The sequence below is a fragment of the Somniosus microcephalus genome, chromosome 2 (genome assembly GCF_052327205.1).
Source record: "Somniosus microcephalus isolate GS21.2 chromosome 2, FLI_Smic_1.0, whole genome shotgun sequence".
Lineage (NCBI taxonomy): Eukaryota > Metazoa > Chordata > Chondrichthyes > Squaliformes > Somniosidae > Somniosus > Somniosus microcephalus.
The window spans coordinates 278976095-278992481 of NC_140988.1; the positions used below are offsets into that span (position 1 = coordinate 278976095).

A 16387-nucleotide genomic window follows, 5' to 3' on the forward strand; every position below is an offset into this window, starting at 1 on the left:
GAATCGCAGCAGAACTGGGTTCCGCCTCAAATTCCAGCATCTCAGTGGGCGAAACATCTGGCCTCTGGAATTTGGGGGCCTAAGTGCGTAAAGCAGGGTCTGTTTTCAGAGTCTGTGATTCTTTTTGGATTCTGAAGAATGTTTAAACTAAAGTTGCTTTACACATTGCAGGTGAACCTCCATACTTAAGGGATGTGGATCAAGATGGCATTCTTCTACTAGCATCATTCACTGCGCAGTATTAAGGACTTTGCTTTAGTTCTGTGCACGAACTGCTGGAGATTTGGGAGCTCTAATGAGCTGCTTGTTATAAATCATAGTTACCTTGTACTCTAGCATTAGTCTATATTTTATAACTAGCTGATATTGTCAATCAATTTGATTAGTTTTTTAACTGGTGAAATCTCTGATCTATCTGTAATATTTTATCATCTGTCTGAAATATATGTTGGAGCATAGCACAAGACTGCTCTTAATCCAGTATCAGACCTTAACTGTTAATCCTTGGGTCACTGCACTTTGCGGAGACAGGGAGCAAAAGGACATAGAATTCAAATCATCATAAGAGATAAAGCAACTGTCGTCAAACCATTTGAATGAGAAAATGGTGCAAAAGCACCTGAACTGTAACACCTTTCATAAATATTGCCTTTGTAGTTTTCTCTTCGTTCTTTTTACCTCTTTATCCATCACATTTCCACATTCAATCCTTCAAGTAATTTTCATAGTGATGATGGCTCATAATATGTTACCAGAAAAATTTGACTTGCAGAAAAAATTAATGGGGCAAAAATTCATCTGGGCCCATTTTTGCACAGGTTGTCCCACTGCTAAATTGCTATGCTTTGTGCCCATTTTACGCCTGGAAAATGGGCACAATGCGTACCAATTTCAGCCCACCCAGAATCTCCATTTGATTAGTCATAGAGTCATAGGGCTGGATTTTCATTGAGGAGTCAGGTAGCAGGTGGGACTACAACTTTCGGGGTTGTAGTGCCGCCTCCATCGAGTTCTAGCCAATCCACGGATTTAGACTTGATTGACCTTGTTGAGCCCACCCAGCGGGCTCAGCAGGCCAATAAAGGGCCACCCGGCAACAGGTGACGTCACAGATTGATATTTCATCTGTCAAGGGCCTAGAAATTCGGTGGGGTTAGCGCCCAATTAGAGGCGTTAGAGGGTCTTGCGCCGGAATTATAGCTGGTAACGAAATTGCGTTGGGCCCTACCATCGGCGTTAGCCGGTAGCGCTGCGCCAGCACCGATGACGTCATCGGTGTGCGCAGCGTCCCAGTTGCCGTGGTAACCCGGCCCCAAGCCCAAATTCAGTTGCGGCCGCCTCGCCCGTGGCAGCCGCAACCAACGATTGTTGAAAGGGATGTTACACACCTTTGCGCCGGCGCATAAAGGTGGAGCGGCGGCCGGCCGCTTTCCCGGCGGCCGCCTGCCCGCACCTCCCTCCCCGGACTCCTCCACCACCCCCCCGCGGCACTGATGTGTGTGGCCCGCGAGCCCGGCTCTTCCCCGAGGTGCCGGGCTCATTTGTCGGGCGAATCGACCGGCCAGCGGTCGGCTGCAGGCAGCTCCTCCTTAACAGAAGGAGGAGGCCTGCAGTACCCCAGCCTGCCCCACCGCCTCGGGTGCCGCAGCGGGGGATTAGCGCCTCAAAACTGCACTGAACGCCCATAGTGAGGCGCAAAAACCCTCCATTAGCGCCCGCCGCCGTCTGGGCCCGGGGCAACCGAATTTTCGTCGGGCGCAGCGGCATTAACGCCGGCGCAAAATTTCGGGCGCTAAAGCCCTGGCGGACCCACAACCGAATTTCTAGGCCAAGACCTTTTGACAGATGAAATATCAGCGTTTCACAGCTGTTTGAAGCTGTCAAACACTGACAATCTGTATTCTAAGTTAATTCCTTCCTCTCAGGCTGATTTAGAGATCTCCCCGGAACAGAAAGCTGAATGCTGCAATTTTTGACAGCTCGCAGCCATTCTGCTTTTTGTGCCGATGAGATGAGGGACTCCCGAGACCTGAAGGAAGGAAGGCTGTAAAGGTAAGTAAAGGTATGTAAAACTTCTTTATAAACACTTTACACACACCAAACACACTTACCTTTGCACTCATACACCCATCACTCACCTGAACACCGGACATCTCAACCCCTCCAAGCCCTTCATCCCGACGGTCCGCTTACTCTAACTTGGCGTTGTTTGGAGCCATCGGGAATCCCACACTTCAACATTAAAAATAGGGATTAGGCTAAAAACTGCCTGTTAACTACCTGTTAACAGGCAGTTAATTGGCACTAATCCCCTTCCCGCCTCGGAGAGGCGGGTCCCAGTGCGGGGTGGGTACCCGCCTCCTTTGAAACTGGCATGGAGGCGGGTTGGGTGCGGGGTGGGGTCGGGACCCCCGATTTCAGGATTTTAACCCCCCACACACCTCCAATCCCGCCTCCACGGCCCAATGAAAATCCTGCCCATGGTGTCATAACAGCACAGAAGGAGCCCATTCTGCCCATCGAGTCCGTGCCGGCCCTCTGTAGAGCCAGTCAGTCCCATTCCCCTGCTCTATCACCGTAGCCCTGCAAGTTTATTTCCCTCAAGTGCCTATCCAGTCTCCCCTTGAAAACATTGAGTGTCTGCTTCCACCACTTCCGTTGGCAGCGAGTTCCAGGTCCTCACCACTCGCTGCGTAAAAAAGTTTTTCCTCACATCATCCCTGTATCTCTTGCCCAAAACCATAAATCTGTGTCCCCTAGTCCTTGTACCATCAACTAGTGGGAACAGCCTTTCCCCGTCTAACCTATTCAAACCCGTCATAATCTTGTACACCTCTATCAAATCACCCCTCAATCTCCTTTGCTCTAATGAAAACAAATCCAGCTTCTCCAACCTGTCCTTGTAGCTAAGATCCCCCATCCCCGGATTATGGTGCATATTGATTGATATAATTGACTGTGGTTCAACTTGACAGGACTGACAGACCTACAAGGAACTATGTGAAAAATTGTGTACATGTGTGCGATAACTTTTGGAACCACAAAAGAACTGAGGTTAAAATTCCTGTCTTTTTAAATTTTAACAAAAAAGTAAATGTGAGTATAAATTGGGGAGTAAAATTAGAGACTATAGGAATTTCCCCCCTTGGTTATTGATTCAACAAAATCTCTTTAGATTAATGTTAAAGGTGTGGTCTTCATGGCTCTCAGTATCCTTGAAAATCAAACAAATGCATAGATCTCATTCTGAATTTACGCTCACTGCTGCTGGCTGTAGGAATCTGCCTGTGTGTTTCCTGTTGTGTGATGTGTGCATTTGTTTGATAACCCACCCAACTTAGCCGGTATGGGTGAAAATAAATAAATTCTGAGTTAAAAATAATCATCATTTGGACTTGGGTACCATGGCCCTAAATTTCTAAACTATAGACTTGGACTGGGCTGACCTGAATTTCTCATTTTCTGAGACCGCATTTGCCTAAATATTTATTCGGCCTTATCTGAAAAGGTGCATTTCTTACATTAAAACCATCGGATTCTTTTGTGTACTGATGATTTAAAGCTTAAAGGATTGATTAACCGTGCCGAGGCAGCCTGGAGCCAATCAAAGTGTGCTCCAACTACAGTAACCCGAACTTTCCTGGATTTCCAGGTTATTTACACGGTCTAGATACTGCACTGCTGCAGATTAAGAGCATAACAAGGCCTAGTGTCTGAAAGGGGGAGAGGACAATTAGCCATTGCCGCAGGCCAAAGAGGAGTGGAGCAATGTTAGTGGCCGTCGGCATTGGGGCCTTCTGGCTGCTGTACAAAACCAGCAACCAAAGCCTTAAGCGCCAAAGATTGCCCTGCTAGCCCTGAAGAAAGGTAACTATCCTTTGAGTGCCTCTGTCAGTGTGCTGTCTTTCCCTCGCTAATTCTCTGACTGGGGAGTTACTGGGTACAGAGCCAAGACGCACTTCTTCTAAGTGCCTTTCAAAATGGGTACTCCAGCTGATAGAGGAAAATAAGGTGAGAGGCCCCTCTTGCATCACTCAAATGGTTGCTATTAGTCCACAATGTAAAGGGAGTGGAAACCCTGGGGCCATAGATATCTGCCTCTTATTCCTCTGCTTTGTGCTTGAAGAATAAGCATTCCCTGGGCGAAAAACACAGGAAAAGCAGCAATTTCCACCAAATAGCTCACTGGTTTGCCTTCTTCAATATATCATGATAGCTTCTAATAAAATTGAGCAAATAATAATTAATAAAATTGCCATTCTTTTCTGGGCTCATCCAGATATTCATTACTGCTAACTTCAGGAAGAAGTCAGCTTTGTATCGACTTTAATGTCTATGTTGTATGAAGCTATTTACATTTTTCAGTTTATAGAAATCTACTATAGAATGCAAATTTTTTTGATTAAATTCAGGAGGATCCTGAGGAGAAATTCAGATTTAAAAATTGAAATTAATTTTTTATTGCATTTGTTCAAAATTGTTTCAGGATCTTCTAGACCAACATTAATGGTGGTGAACATAACGAAGGCTACAAAGATCGTGCTGTCCTGCAATTTGACTCTTCCAGTTGCACAAAAACCTCCGATAACTGGCACTTGGGAAAAAGGTGGCACTGAGATTGATAAAAGGGACATTGATTTTGACCAGAAAGCTGGTTATTTATCTCAAAAATATGAGTAAGTAGGCAAGTGTAGGAAAAACAAGCAAATATTTTGAACAAAGTGAAAATTCTCATTCAAGTTCAGAGGGTAGGAACTACTATCAATGATGTTACTGTACAAACACTGTGGGGGAGAAATTGGGTGAGTAGCGCCACCTGTTAGCGCCTAAAGAGGCAGTCAGTGGCTGTAGCGCCACTGGCTGCGTCTCCGGCGATATTCAGTAGGGGCGCGAATGGTGGCGTTAGGCATTTGCGCTGCGCCGCCACCGATAATGTCATCGGTGTGCGCAGTGCCCCATTCGTGCCCCGTTCGCGATATTTGGTAGCGAACGCCGCAGTTGCGCCGCTCGCTACCCGTGCCCGGTTCACGGGGCCTTACTGTGCCGGCAGCGGCGCAAGTTAAGGTGGAGGTGCGGGGCGGCCGCTTTTCCGGCGGCCGCCTGCCAGCACCTCCGTCCCCGGCCTCCTAACCGCCCCCCCCCCCCCCGCGGCATTGCCGGCTGTTTCCCGAGAGCCCGGCACTTCTCCTTGGTGCCGGGCTCATTTGCCGGCACTCGCGATCGGGGCTCGCGCTGTTGCAGGCACCTCCCCCTTAACAGTGGGAGGAAGGCCTGCAGTACCGCAGCGTGCCGTGCCGCAGCGTGTGGCGCTGCGGCACGTTGCGCTGCGATAATCAGTTTCAGCGCCCTAAGAGGGATGCGGAGCGCCTCGAGCCTCGCCCCGTGTCCCTCGAGGGGCAATGAAACTGAATATCTGGCGATCGGTATCACTCCGATCGCTGCGCTAAATCCTGCGCTCCGCCAACTTTTGCGCCACTTTGGCGCCCCAACCCAATCCTCTGGTTTAACAAAGACATTAAACTGTTTATTTTAAATGGGTAACACCTCTGTTAAAATTGCCATGTGAGGAATTTAGTAAGTGCATGTTAAGTGTTCATATAATAATATCACGACAGTAATTTCTGCCCTCAAGTCTACTTTATAGCATCCCACTAAAAGTTTCTGAAATGACAAGGAAGCTATAGCAGCATTGCTGTCAGATTGGACGTATTCAAGAACTTGCAGAACATTATAAGCCAAAAGTGCTGAAAAGAAACACAAGCTGAAATACTGTGATGAAAATCCTAACCATTGGAGTAAGATTTAAGGGAGCCGTTTATTATCATGTTAGCAAACCTTTAATAAGCTAAATAATGATATCTGCACCTGCAGAATAGAAACATAGAAGATAGGAGCAGGAGTAGGCCATTCAGCCCCTCGAGCCTGTTCCGCCATTTAATGAGATCATGGCTGATCATCCAAATTCAGTACCCTGTCCCTGCTTTCTCCCCATATCCCTTGATCCCTTTAGCCTTAAGAAATATATCTAACTCCTTCTTGAATATATTACTTTGTGCTGCACTACATATCTCAGCTAACTCTAATCTCCTTGCTACCACTTGTCTGTGGCTGAAACTACGACAGATTTATTTAATGCGTTAAAAAAATCATATTGGCCCGGAATTTGCAGCCCTGATGACGGTGAACTGGCAGTTTTATTTCAGGTTTGCCTTTTCCCATTCAGTCCATCTTAATTCATCCATCCAGAAACACTCTCCTATAATCGATTCCCACCCCGCCGCTGTCCTTTTGTTATTTAAATGATTCCAGATTCCAAGGAGGTTTCACATCTCTATCCAGGAGCACATTCCACAACTTGATCATTCTTGGTATGAAGAAGAATTTCCTGCAATCAGTCCAAAATTGATCTTTTACTGGTTTCAAGCTGTGTCCCCTTGTCTTACACTCACAATTTCCTTCAAAGTAATATTCTGGATTGACCTTGCTATCAATTTGTACTCAATTTACACTCAATGAATGGCCACACAGCATGGTGTCATCAGCAAAATTCATAAAACTATAGGTAGTATCTCCTCCAAACTTGTTTTATAAATGCTGAGGACCCTCAAACTCCACAAGTCATTGACATCGGACAAAAGACCACAATGATAATTGAATATTTTGAAAGTGATTTAAGAAAAGTTGTTTAAACTTCAAACAACTATAGAATAGTAAGCAGAATAAGCTACTGTAAAGGTGTAAAGGCACTGTATAAGAGCAATCAAATTTAAATTTGGTGACAGAACCTTGAAAACCTGAAAAATGTCACAGGGTGTGAAAACTGCTTTAGCTTCTCACAATGTGGTAAAATATTTCCTCTTTACATCCATGCTTTCACCTGCCCATGGTGCAATCCATTTTCTTATAGTATTTTTCCTTAGTTGATCCACAAGGAGGCACCTATCGCAAGCATCGTTTTCACATCATATTTATTATTTTTTCTCTCTTATAGCTAACACTGGCATCCTCTTCAAAAATGGTCTGACTAAATGTTTAAGAAGTGGTTTCAAATAGCTTTCTTTATTTAAATTGCAATTCCCTAGTATTGAAATGATTGGGCCAACAGTGATTGTGTTTGACGGCAGTTGTGCAAGTTGCACTTTTGCTAATTTCAGACTCATTTGTATGTTTTGCTCTTTAGAATTAATAGTTTTGAAAAGATTCAGCATCAATCTATATATTTAGGCTGCAGATTCCATGCTTAATGGAGTGAAACAAAGGAGAATTAATGTACAGTTTGGGAATTCAAGGTTTTAAAAACAAACTGTATTCAATTGGTGCAGAAAAACAAAGATGTAGTTATGCCATTGGTGAGACCTTTTTAGATATGAATGCATATAACCGTCACATCTGTATTGGATATCCTTTGGTAAGTAGTGCCATTATCTATAAACATACTGGCCGGAAATTTCCCCTAAAAAAAACGGGTGGGTTTGGAGCGTGGGGGCAGTTGTTAAAATTGGATTACCGATCTGATGCCGCCTCCAACCCGCCCACTTCCGGTTTTAACGGCACGGGGGCAGGCAACCAACCTGCTCCCAGGGGGCGGTACCTTAATTTAAATATTGTAATGAGGCTGGCAGCCTCCTTTTTAACCTCCATTTTGAATTTAACTGCATGTGGACGGGTTTCACACAATTCGTGCAACCCGACAGTTAAATCAAGGCGGGACTGCTGCATCCAGGAGGTAAGTGGCTTTATACCTACCTCCTGGATCCAGGGACCCTTACTAACACACCCCGCGTGACCGGAGACCCCACCATGAGGCCTCTGATTGCCTCCCCAGACCTCCGATCCCCATCATGAGGCCTCCCCCCCCCAACCCACCCCATCGATGATGTTGAAACTGGCTACAGTACTCCAGTGGCTGGCCCTGATCGTCTCTCCCCCTCTGCTGATCACTGACCCCACGACCCCCCCCCCGATCCCCAACCTAGCCCTTGCCTATCCCTAACTCCCCCCACCGAACTCCAATCCCCGGCCGACCCCCCCTTCCGATCTCCGACAATGTCCCCCCACCAACCCCCCAATCCCGACCATGCCAACCCCCGACCACCCACCACAATCCCCGACACTCTACCAATCCTCCAAACCCCTCCCGATCCACGACCCCCTACCGATCCTCCAACCCCCTCCCGATCCACGGTCCCCTGCCGACCTCCTCCTCGCCGACCCCGACTCTTACTGATCCCCGACCCTGCCAATCCTCCAACCCCCTCCCGATCTCGATTTTCCCGATCCTTGACTCCCGACCCCCGACCATGCTGACCCCAAACCCCCACAATGATCCTCGACCCCCCCCCTCCACACCTTGCATCTGAGGCCTACCCGCCATAAGCCAGCCAGCCTCTCAATCTGCCTGGCTGCGGGCGGGAATCCGAGGCCTCACATTCAAATCAGACCCTGCCTTAAAGTCGGCAAGGCCTGCGGGAAACCCGGCATCCCTTGAGAAAATTCAGGCCATTAACATAGAATTACATAGAATTTATAGCTCAGAAACAGGCCATTCAGCCTGTGCCAGTATTTATGCTCCAAATAAGCCTCCTCCCAAGCTATTTAACTAATCTCATCCTATCAACATATCCTTCTATACCTTTCTCCCTCATGTACTTATCTATTAAGATGTTAAAAATGGGGCAAATGTCCTATGCATAACATCAAATAAATGATGGGAGGCTTTAACATTAGTAATTATCATGGTTTGTGATTGCAGGTTTGATTTTCAGAATGGCAGTGATGCTGGGAACTATTCTTGTGTCTTTGACACAAACCCAAAATCGGAAGGCATGTTTGAAGTACAAAGTGAGTTTAATATCTACAGTATCAGAAAGGTTCCCAATATTTACAAATACTCACTCTCATAGCCTAGGCGGGGTGTCCAAGCTTATGGCTTCCTGGGCCATATAGATGTGTAACATGGCACTTTAGGAGCCATGTATAAAGTTTAAATTCATGTTCTGATTAATTTGCATTAATCACAAGTTGCAAACACTAACAGATCTTAGTGTTCTCATTTAATATTAATACACCAATGAGGCAACTGTGTTAAAAATAAGCCTTTTGAAACCTTTGGACCCACAGAATTTGCAGTACAAATCAGCAGGTAAGGCTAAGCGCAATAAAACTGCGTTGCCTGAGCTTCAGGACTGAGTTGCCAGTGCTCAGGAACTCCATGTGGCCCTGATGCTGCAGGTTGGACACTCTGAGCTAAAGTAAATTTATTTTGGAAATGCGTAGCAATTAACCATTTAACTTGTTTGTAACATGTTGCATTACAAATGCATATTCACGTGGTAATCCATCAAACATACACTGGTCACATTTTGGGGCTATTGTGATGAAATATTGCCCTTGGGTGACAGATGACTACATATTCATATTGCCCACAGTTCAAGGCTAGCAGCACTCTAGCATTATGATTCAAGCTGCTCTGAAATTTTCTCAATGACTTCCCATTCTCTCAATGCTGGTGCAAATTGCAAACGAAAACAGTTTATGATGGTTGGCCCATCTGGTATTCTACCTGGGCCCCAACCTAAACAACACTCTAAATGGCTTGTATATCTCTGGGGTTAACCCATTGTAAGCTCAATCTGACTTTATATCAATAACATAATATAAATTAAACCAAAATCCCTTCCAGGTCATATAGGTAGAAGTCCCATAATGTTACAGTCACACAAGCAAAGTGTGTGTCACGCTGCAGCTGACTGGCTCAAAAATAATATTCTTAAACAGCAACAAACTACAATTGAACAATCTCAAAAAATATATTAAAAAAGAGAAAGCAAGCTAGTTACTTACTGCTGGCTTCTTCTGACTTTGAGAAGCTGGGAATTTATAAGCAACCACTAACCTACAAACTCCGTCACCAACAACAACTACCCTCTAATTGACTTTAAGACGTCCCTCTTCAGAACACTTCCCCACATGTAGCCTTAAAAGGATAGGCCAAGTTAAACGCAACTCCAGCTTAGCAGTAGATAGCATTCCTCAAGGCAGTCCCTTTTATGCCTGTTAGGAAAAAGTAATCAAGTTATAAACATTTACCTCAGTGCGCATTACTTGCTATAACACTCATCATTATAAAACAATATACCTGTATCCTTCTATTTACTGTGAGGAGTGTAATAGTAGATCTGCTGGTACAACAATAAGAATATGAGTATTAAAGAATAATTGGTGTATTAGGAAAAGATTTTCAGGCATTCTGAGGAGAACTGAAATGGCAGAGCCTAAGCCAGCTTGACAGGTAAAGACTAGACTCAGTTCCGATTTATTTCCTCCGATGCAGGTTAATCTATTTTAACAAACAGAGCAAGCTTAAACAATCCAATCCCATCTGAATATGCTTAATGGTTTGCCTACTCTGCACTCACTCCTGTTTTAGCTCACATGTGGAGCAGTAAATACACAGAAGTCAAAGACGACACTGCCAGCACTTGGTGCGAAATAGCCAGTATTCTCATATAGGTGCCAAAGCTAATCTGGATATAAAGCTTTCTGCCAGGATTAGTTTCTCAAACCACCGATCCACAGGATGCACAAGATTTAAAAAAAAGAAAGCTGTACTTATTGGGTAATTTTCTAGCCAGCTTACCTAAGGCACTACCGCATTGGCCACTAAGGTAAGAGCTCAAGGCAAAGGTTCAGTTACAGAAATCTACATTTACTCAGTGGACAGATAGGTGAAACATCTACAAGAACAAGTAACTGTGTGCATTGCTAGATTCCAGGACCTACAGTAATCTGCCGACTGGTTTGTCTGTTTATCCTCAGTTCCTCCTATTTGGACCAAAAATGAAAAAGAAACACGTTCAGATGGTGATCATGTTAATTTGACCTGCAACAGTGGCCAATATATTCCCCTCTACTGGATTTGGTCAAAGGAGGTCAAGGGCAGCAAGGTGGTAAGGAATAACTTAACTGATTCTTAATATAAAGAGACCAGCTGATCTGATACACGGGTTGGCAGACTGCATTTAAACTATGAAGAAAACTCTTGGTGTGTAAAATAATCGAGTAAGACTACTTAATGTGGGCAGTATCTTGTTAGATTCCATTATGAATTTGTGAAATGTCCATAATATATCGGAAAAAATGTAGCTAATTTCACTTTGAACCATATGTTTAATGTTATTGAATTTCTGATGTACAAAATAAGATTTTTGAGTAACTTATTTCTATTGAATAACTATTATATCATGTTGGATAACAATGTTTTTGGGGCTTTTTAAAATGTAGAATTGTAGGAGTGGAACCATTGAACCGGTTTTGGTATTCAGTAGTCTCTCTCATTTGTGGGAAATGGGGCTGTTTCCTTAATCGGCATCATCATACAGCTGCCTGGGTTACTGATAAAATGCTATATTTTAATCATTTATTTCCATACAAATCTAATTTTTATCTCTTTCTCATTAACAATGTAAATAGATAAATATTTTAAAATCAGCAGTTAGGAGTTGCCATAAAGTGAAAGGATTTGATTCCTGAATCTGTTACAAAGGAACAGGAGTAGGCCATTCAGCCCCTCGACCCAGCTCCAACATTCAATTAGATCATGGCTGATCAATACATCAACTCCATTTGCCCGCCTTTAGAGTCATAGTCATAGAGTTATACAGCACAGAAAGAGGCCCTTTGGCCCATCGTGTCCGCACCGGCCATCAAGCCCTCTCAATCCTAATCCCATTTTCCAGCACTTGGTCCATAGCCTTGTATGCTATGGTGTTTCAAGTGCTCATCTAAATGCTTCTTGAATGTTGTGAAGGTTCCTGCCTCTACCACCCTTTCAGGCAGTGAGTTCCAGATTCCAACCACCCTCTGGGTGAAAAAGTTTTTCCTCAAACCCCTTCTAAACCTCCTGCCCCTTACCTTGAAACTATACCCCCTGGTTATTGACCCCCCCCCCACCAAGGGGAAAAGTTCTCCTCTATCTACCCTATCTATGCCTCTCATAATTTTGTACACCTCAATCAGGTCCCCCCTCAGCCTTCTCTGCTCTAAGGAAAACAACCCCAGCCTGTCCAGTCTCTCTTCATAGCTGAAGTGCTCCAGCCCAGGTAACATCCTGGTGAATCTCCTCTGCACCCTCTCCAATGCAATCACATCCTTCCTATAGTGTGGCAACCAGAACTGCACACAATATTCCAGCTGTGGCCTAACTAGCGTTTTGTACAGCTCCATCATAACCTTCCTGCTCTTATATTCTATGCCTCGGCTAATGAAGGCAAGTATCCCATATGCCTTTTTAACCACCTTATCTACCTGTCCTGCTGTCTTCAGGGATCTATGTACATGCACACCAAGATCCCTCTGATCCTCTGTCCTTCCTAGGGTCCTGCCATTCATTGTGTATTCCCTTGCCTTGTTAGTCCTCCCAAAATGCATCACCTCACACTTTTCAGGGTTAAATTCCATTTGCCACTGTTCTGCCCATCTAACCAATCCATCTATATCATCCTGTAGCCTGAGGCTTCCCTCCTCGCTATTTACCACTCCACCAATTTTCGTGTCGCCTGCGAACTTACTGATCATACCTCCAACATTCATATCTAAATCATTAATGTACACTACAAACAGCAAAGGACCCAGCACCGATCCCTGCAGTACACCACTGGACACAGGCTTCCAGTCACAAAAACAACCTTCGACCATCACCCTCTGCCTCCTGCCAGTAAGCCAATTTTGGACCCAATGTGCCAAATTACCCTGGATCCCATGGGCTCTTACCTTCTTGACCAGTCTCCTATGTGGGACTTTGTCAAAAGCCTTACTGAAGTCCATGTAGACTACATCAACTGCACTATCCTCATCCACACACCTAGTCACCCCCTCGAAAAATTCAAACATACTGGTTAGACATGATCTCCCCCTGACAAAGCCATGCTGACTATCCTTGATTACTCCTTGCCTCTCCATGTGGAGACTAATTCTGTCCCTCAGAATTTTTTCCAATAATGATAGGCTCACTGGCCTGTAATTCCCTGGTTTATCCCTACTACCCTTCTTGAATAATGGTACTACGTTAGCTGTTCTCCAGCTCTCTGGCACCTCCCCTGTGGCCAGAGAGGTTCTGAAAATTTGTGTCAGAGCCCCTGCAATCTCCACCCTTGCCTCACATTTCGTCTGGGCCTGGGGATTTATCCACTTTTAAGCTGGGTACAACCGTTAGTACCTCCTCCCTCTCAATACTAATTTGTTCAAGTATGTCAAAATCCCCCTGCCTGATTTCTATGCCTACATCGTCCTTCTCCATAGTGAACACAGATGCAAAATGTTCATTTAAAACCTCTCCTACATCTTCCGGCTCTACACACAGATTGCCACTTTGATCCCTAATGGGCCCTACTCTTTCCCTGGTTATCCTCTTGTCCTTAACATACTTATAAAACACCTTGGGATTTTCCTTTATTTTGCCCGCCAATGTTTTTTCATGCCCCCTCTTCACTCTCCTAATTTCTTTTTTAAGTACCCCCCTGCACTTTCTATACTCCTCTAGGGTTTCCACTGTTTTTAGTCCTTTGTATCTGCCAAAAGCCTCCCTTTTTTTCCTAATCCATTCTTGTATATCCCTTGACATCCAGGGTTCCCTGGGCTTGTTGGTCCCACCCTTGACTTTTACGGGAACATGTTGGCGTTGTACTCTCTCTATTTCCTTTCTGAAAGACTCCCACTGCTCTGATGTAGATTTTTCTACAGGTAGCTGATCCCAGTCCACTTTGGCCAGATCCTGCCTTATCATATTAAAATCGACCTTCCCCCAATTTAGAACCTTTATTTCCGGTCCATCTTTGTCCTTTTCCATGACTACCTTTAGTCTCACAGAATTATGGTCACTGTCACCAAAATGCTCTCCTACTGACACTTCTACCACTTGCCCGGCTACATTCCCTAGAATTAGGTCCAGTACCGCCCCCTCTCTTGTATGACTTTCTACATGCTGGCTCAAAAAGCTCTCCTGGATGCAATTTAAGAATTCTGCACCCTCTAAGCCTTTCACACTCTGACTATCCCAGGGGAAGTTGAAATCCCCTACTATTATTACCCTATTATTTCTACAATTCTCTGAGATTTGCCTACATATCTGTTCCTCAACTCCCCCTGACTGTTTGGGGGCCTATAGTACACTCCCAGCAAAGTGCTTGCCCCCTTTTTGTTTATAAGTTCTACCCATATGGCTTCATTAGAGGAACCTGCTAAGATATTGTCCTTCCTTACAGCAGTAATTGACTCCTTGATTAATATTGCGACATCCCCTCCTCTTTTACACTCCCCTCTGACTCGCCTGAAGATTCTATACCACGGAATATTGAGCTGCCAGTCCTGCCCCTCCCTCAACCATGTCTCTGTGATAGCAGCAATATCATACTCCCATGTGCTCATCAACACCTTCAATTCATCTGCCTTACTCACAAGACTCCTTGCATTAAAATAAATGCCATCCAGCCTTGCCATACTCCCTTGTGCCATTACATATTTGCTCTGCCTTCCAGGCTGACTTGTTTTTTCCTCTATATTTGGCTGTGCATCACCCCCTACTATAGTTCCACTCTGTATCCCACACCCTGCCAAGTTAATTTAAACCCCCCCTAACAGTACTAGCAAACCTCCCCGCAAGGATGTTGGTACAGTTCCGGTTCAGGTGCAACCCGTCCGACTTGTACAGGTCCCATCTTCCCCAGAAGCAGACCCAGTGATCCAGGAAAATAAAGCCCTCCCTCCTGCACCAACTCTTTAGCCACGCATTCATCTGCTCTATCTTCCTATTCCAATACTCACTAGCACATGGCATCGGGAGTAATCCAGTGATTACAATCTTTGAGGTCCTGCTTTTTAATCTGCTACCTAGCTCCCTAAATTCTTGTTGCAGGACCTCATCCCTCTTTCTACCCATGTCGTTGGTGTGTGAACCACAACCTCTGACAGTTCACCCTCCCCCTTCAGAATGCCCTGCAGCCGTTCAGTGACATCCTTTACCCTGGCACCAGGGAGGCAACATACCATCCTGGAGTCACGTCTGCAGCCACAGAAATGTCTATCTGTTCCCCTTACGATAGAATCCCCTATCACTATTGCTCTCCCACTTTTTTTCCTCCACTCCTGTGCAGCTGAGCCACTCGTAGTGCCATGGACTTAGATCTTGCTGCATTCCCCTGAGAAACCATCTCCCCCATCAGTATCCAAAACGGAAAATCTGTTAGCGAAGGAGATGGACCCAGGGGACTCCTGCACTACCTTCCTAGTTCTTTTACTCTGTCTGGCGGTCACTCTTTACCTGCAGTGTGCCCACCTCATTAAACGTGCTATCCACGAAGATCTCAGCTTCGCGGATGCTCCACAGTGACTCCAGCCGCAGCTCCAGCTCCAAAATGCGGATTTCGAGTAGCTGCAGCTGGAGACACTTCCTGCATATATGTTCGCCCTGGACACCAAAAGTGTCCCTGACTTCCCACATACTTCCTTTAAATTAACGAATATTAAATACACTAGGGACCTTACTTCCCTTTAAACACCAAAAGTGTCCCTACTTACTCTAAACTAGAGATGTTACTTTTACTTTAATGACCGGACTGTAGAAATACCAGGTCCTACTTACCAATCAGCTCCTTCCCTGGTTGTGACGTCACATTAGCGGTTTCGCAGTTGTTGTTGTTTGACTACTCCCACTCTCGGACTCTTTCCTTGGTGTAAAGTAAGAACCAATTCCTACAGGGTGAAAAGATAGGAAAAACAAAGCGAAGCAAGGGAGCTCCTTCTTCCACTCTGCACCTAACTCCCTGACTCACCCAACTCGCAGCACTCTGTTTAAACTGCACTCAGTGCAAAATCGCACTTCAAAGCCTGTTTTTATAGGCCCTGAAACAAAGGAGCATGCTGAGCCCAGCCTTTGTTTAATATCCCTTGATAGCTTTACCAAACAAAAATAAAAATTGTGTTACAGGTTATCTTATTCTGAACTGCACCCTCATCATTTTTGTTCTTGTTATTAGCAGCAGTCTTGACTGTAGTCCATTCAGACCAAAAAAAAATTCAATTTTAATTTCTGTTTCGGTGAAGTATTTTTTCACTAGGAAGTAGTGCTGTTTTGAATGAAAAATTCTAGGAATAGTCCTCTTTTGTGAAGAGGTGGAGTGCTGCTTCTGCCTGCCATCCAGTAACCTTGCTACAAAGTGTACCTGTGTCGAGATTAGGTGAGGGCAGGATTGGGCTTACATAGAAACATAGAAGATAGGAGCAGGAGTAGGCCATTCGGCCCCTCAAGCCTGCACCGCCATTCAATGCGATCATGGCTGATCATCCAAATTCAGTACCTGGTCCCTGCTTTCTCCCCATACCCCTTGATCCC

At 45.0% G+C, this 16387-nt stretch overlaps 1 protein-coding gene across 2 annotated transcripts in view; it reads left to right on the forward strand.

Annotated features, from left to right (window-relative positions):
- LOC147123420 (embigin-like) overlaps positions 1-16387 on the forward strand; it is a 64662-nt gene that overhangs the window by 11620 nt on the left and 36655 nt on the right. For both annotated transcript variants that reach the window (XM_085972602.1, XM_085972611.1), the window contains 3 exons: positions 4487-4676; positions 8753-8841; positions 10819-10949. In XM_085972602.1, the coding sequence (XP_085828728.1) occupies positions 4487-4676; positions 8753-8841; positions 10819-10949 (410 nt within the window). The remainder of the gene's footprint in view (positions 1-4486; positions 4677-8752; positions 8842-10818; positions 10950-16387) is intronic.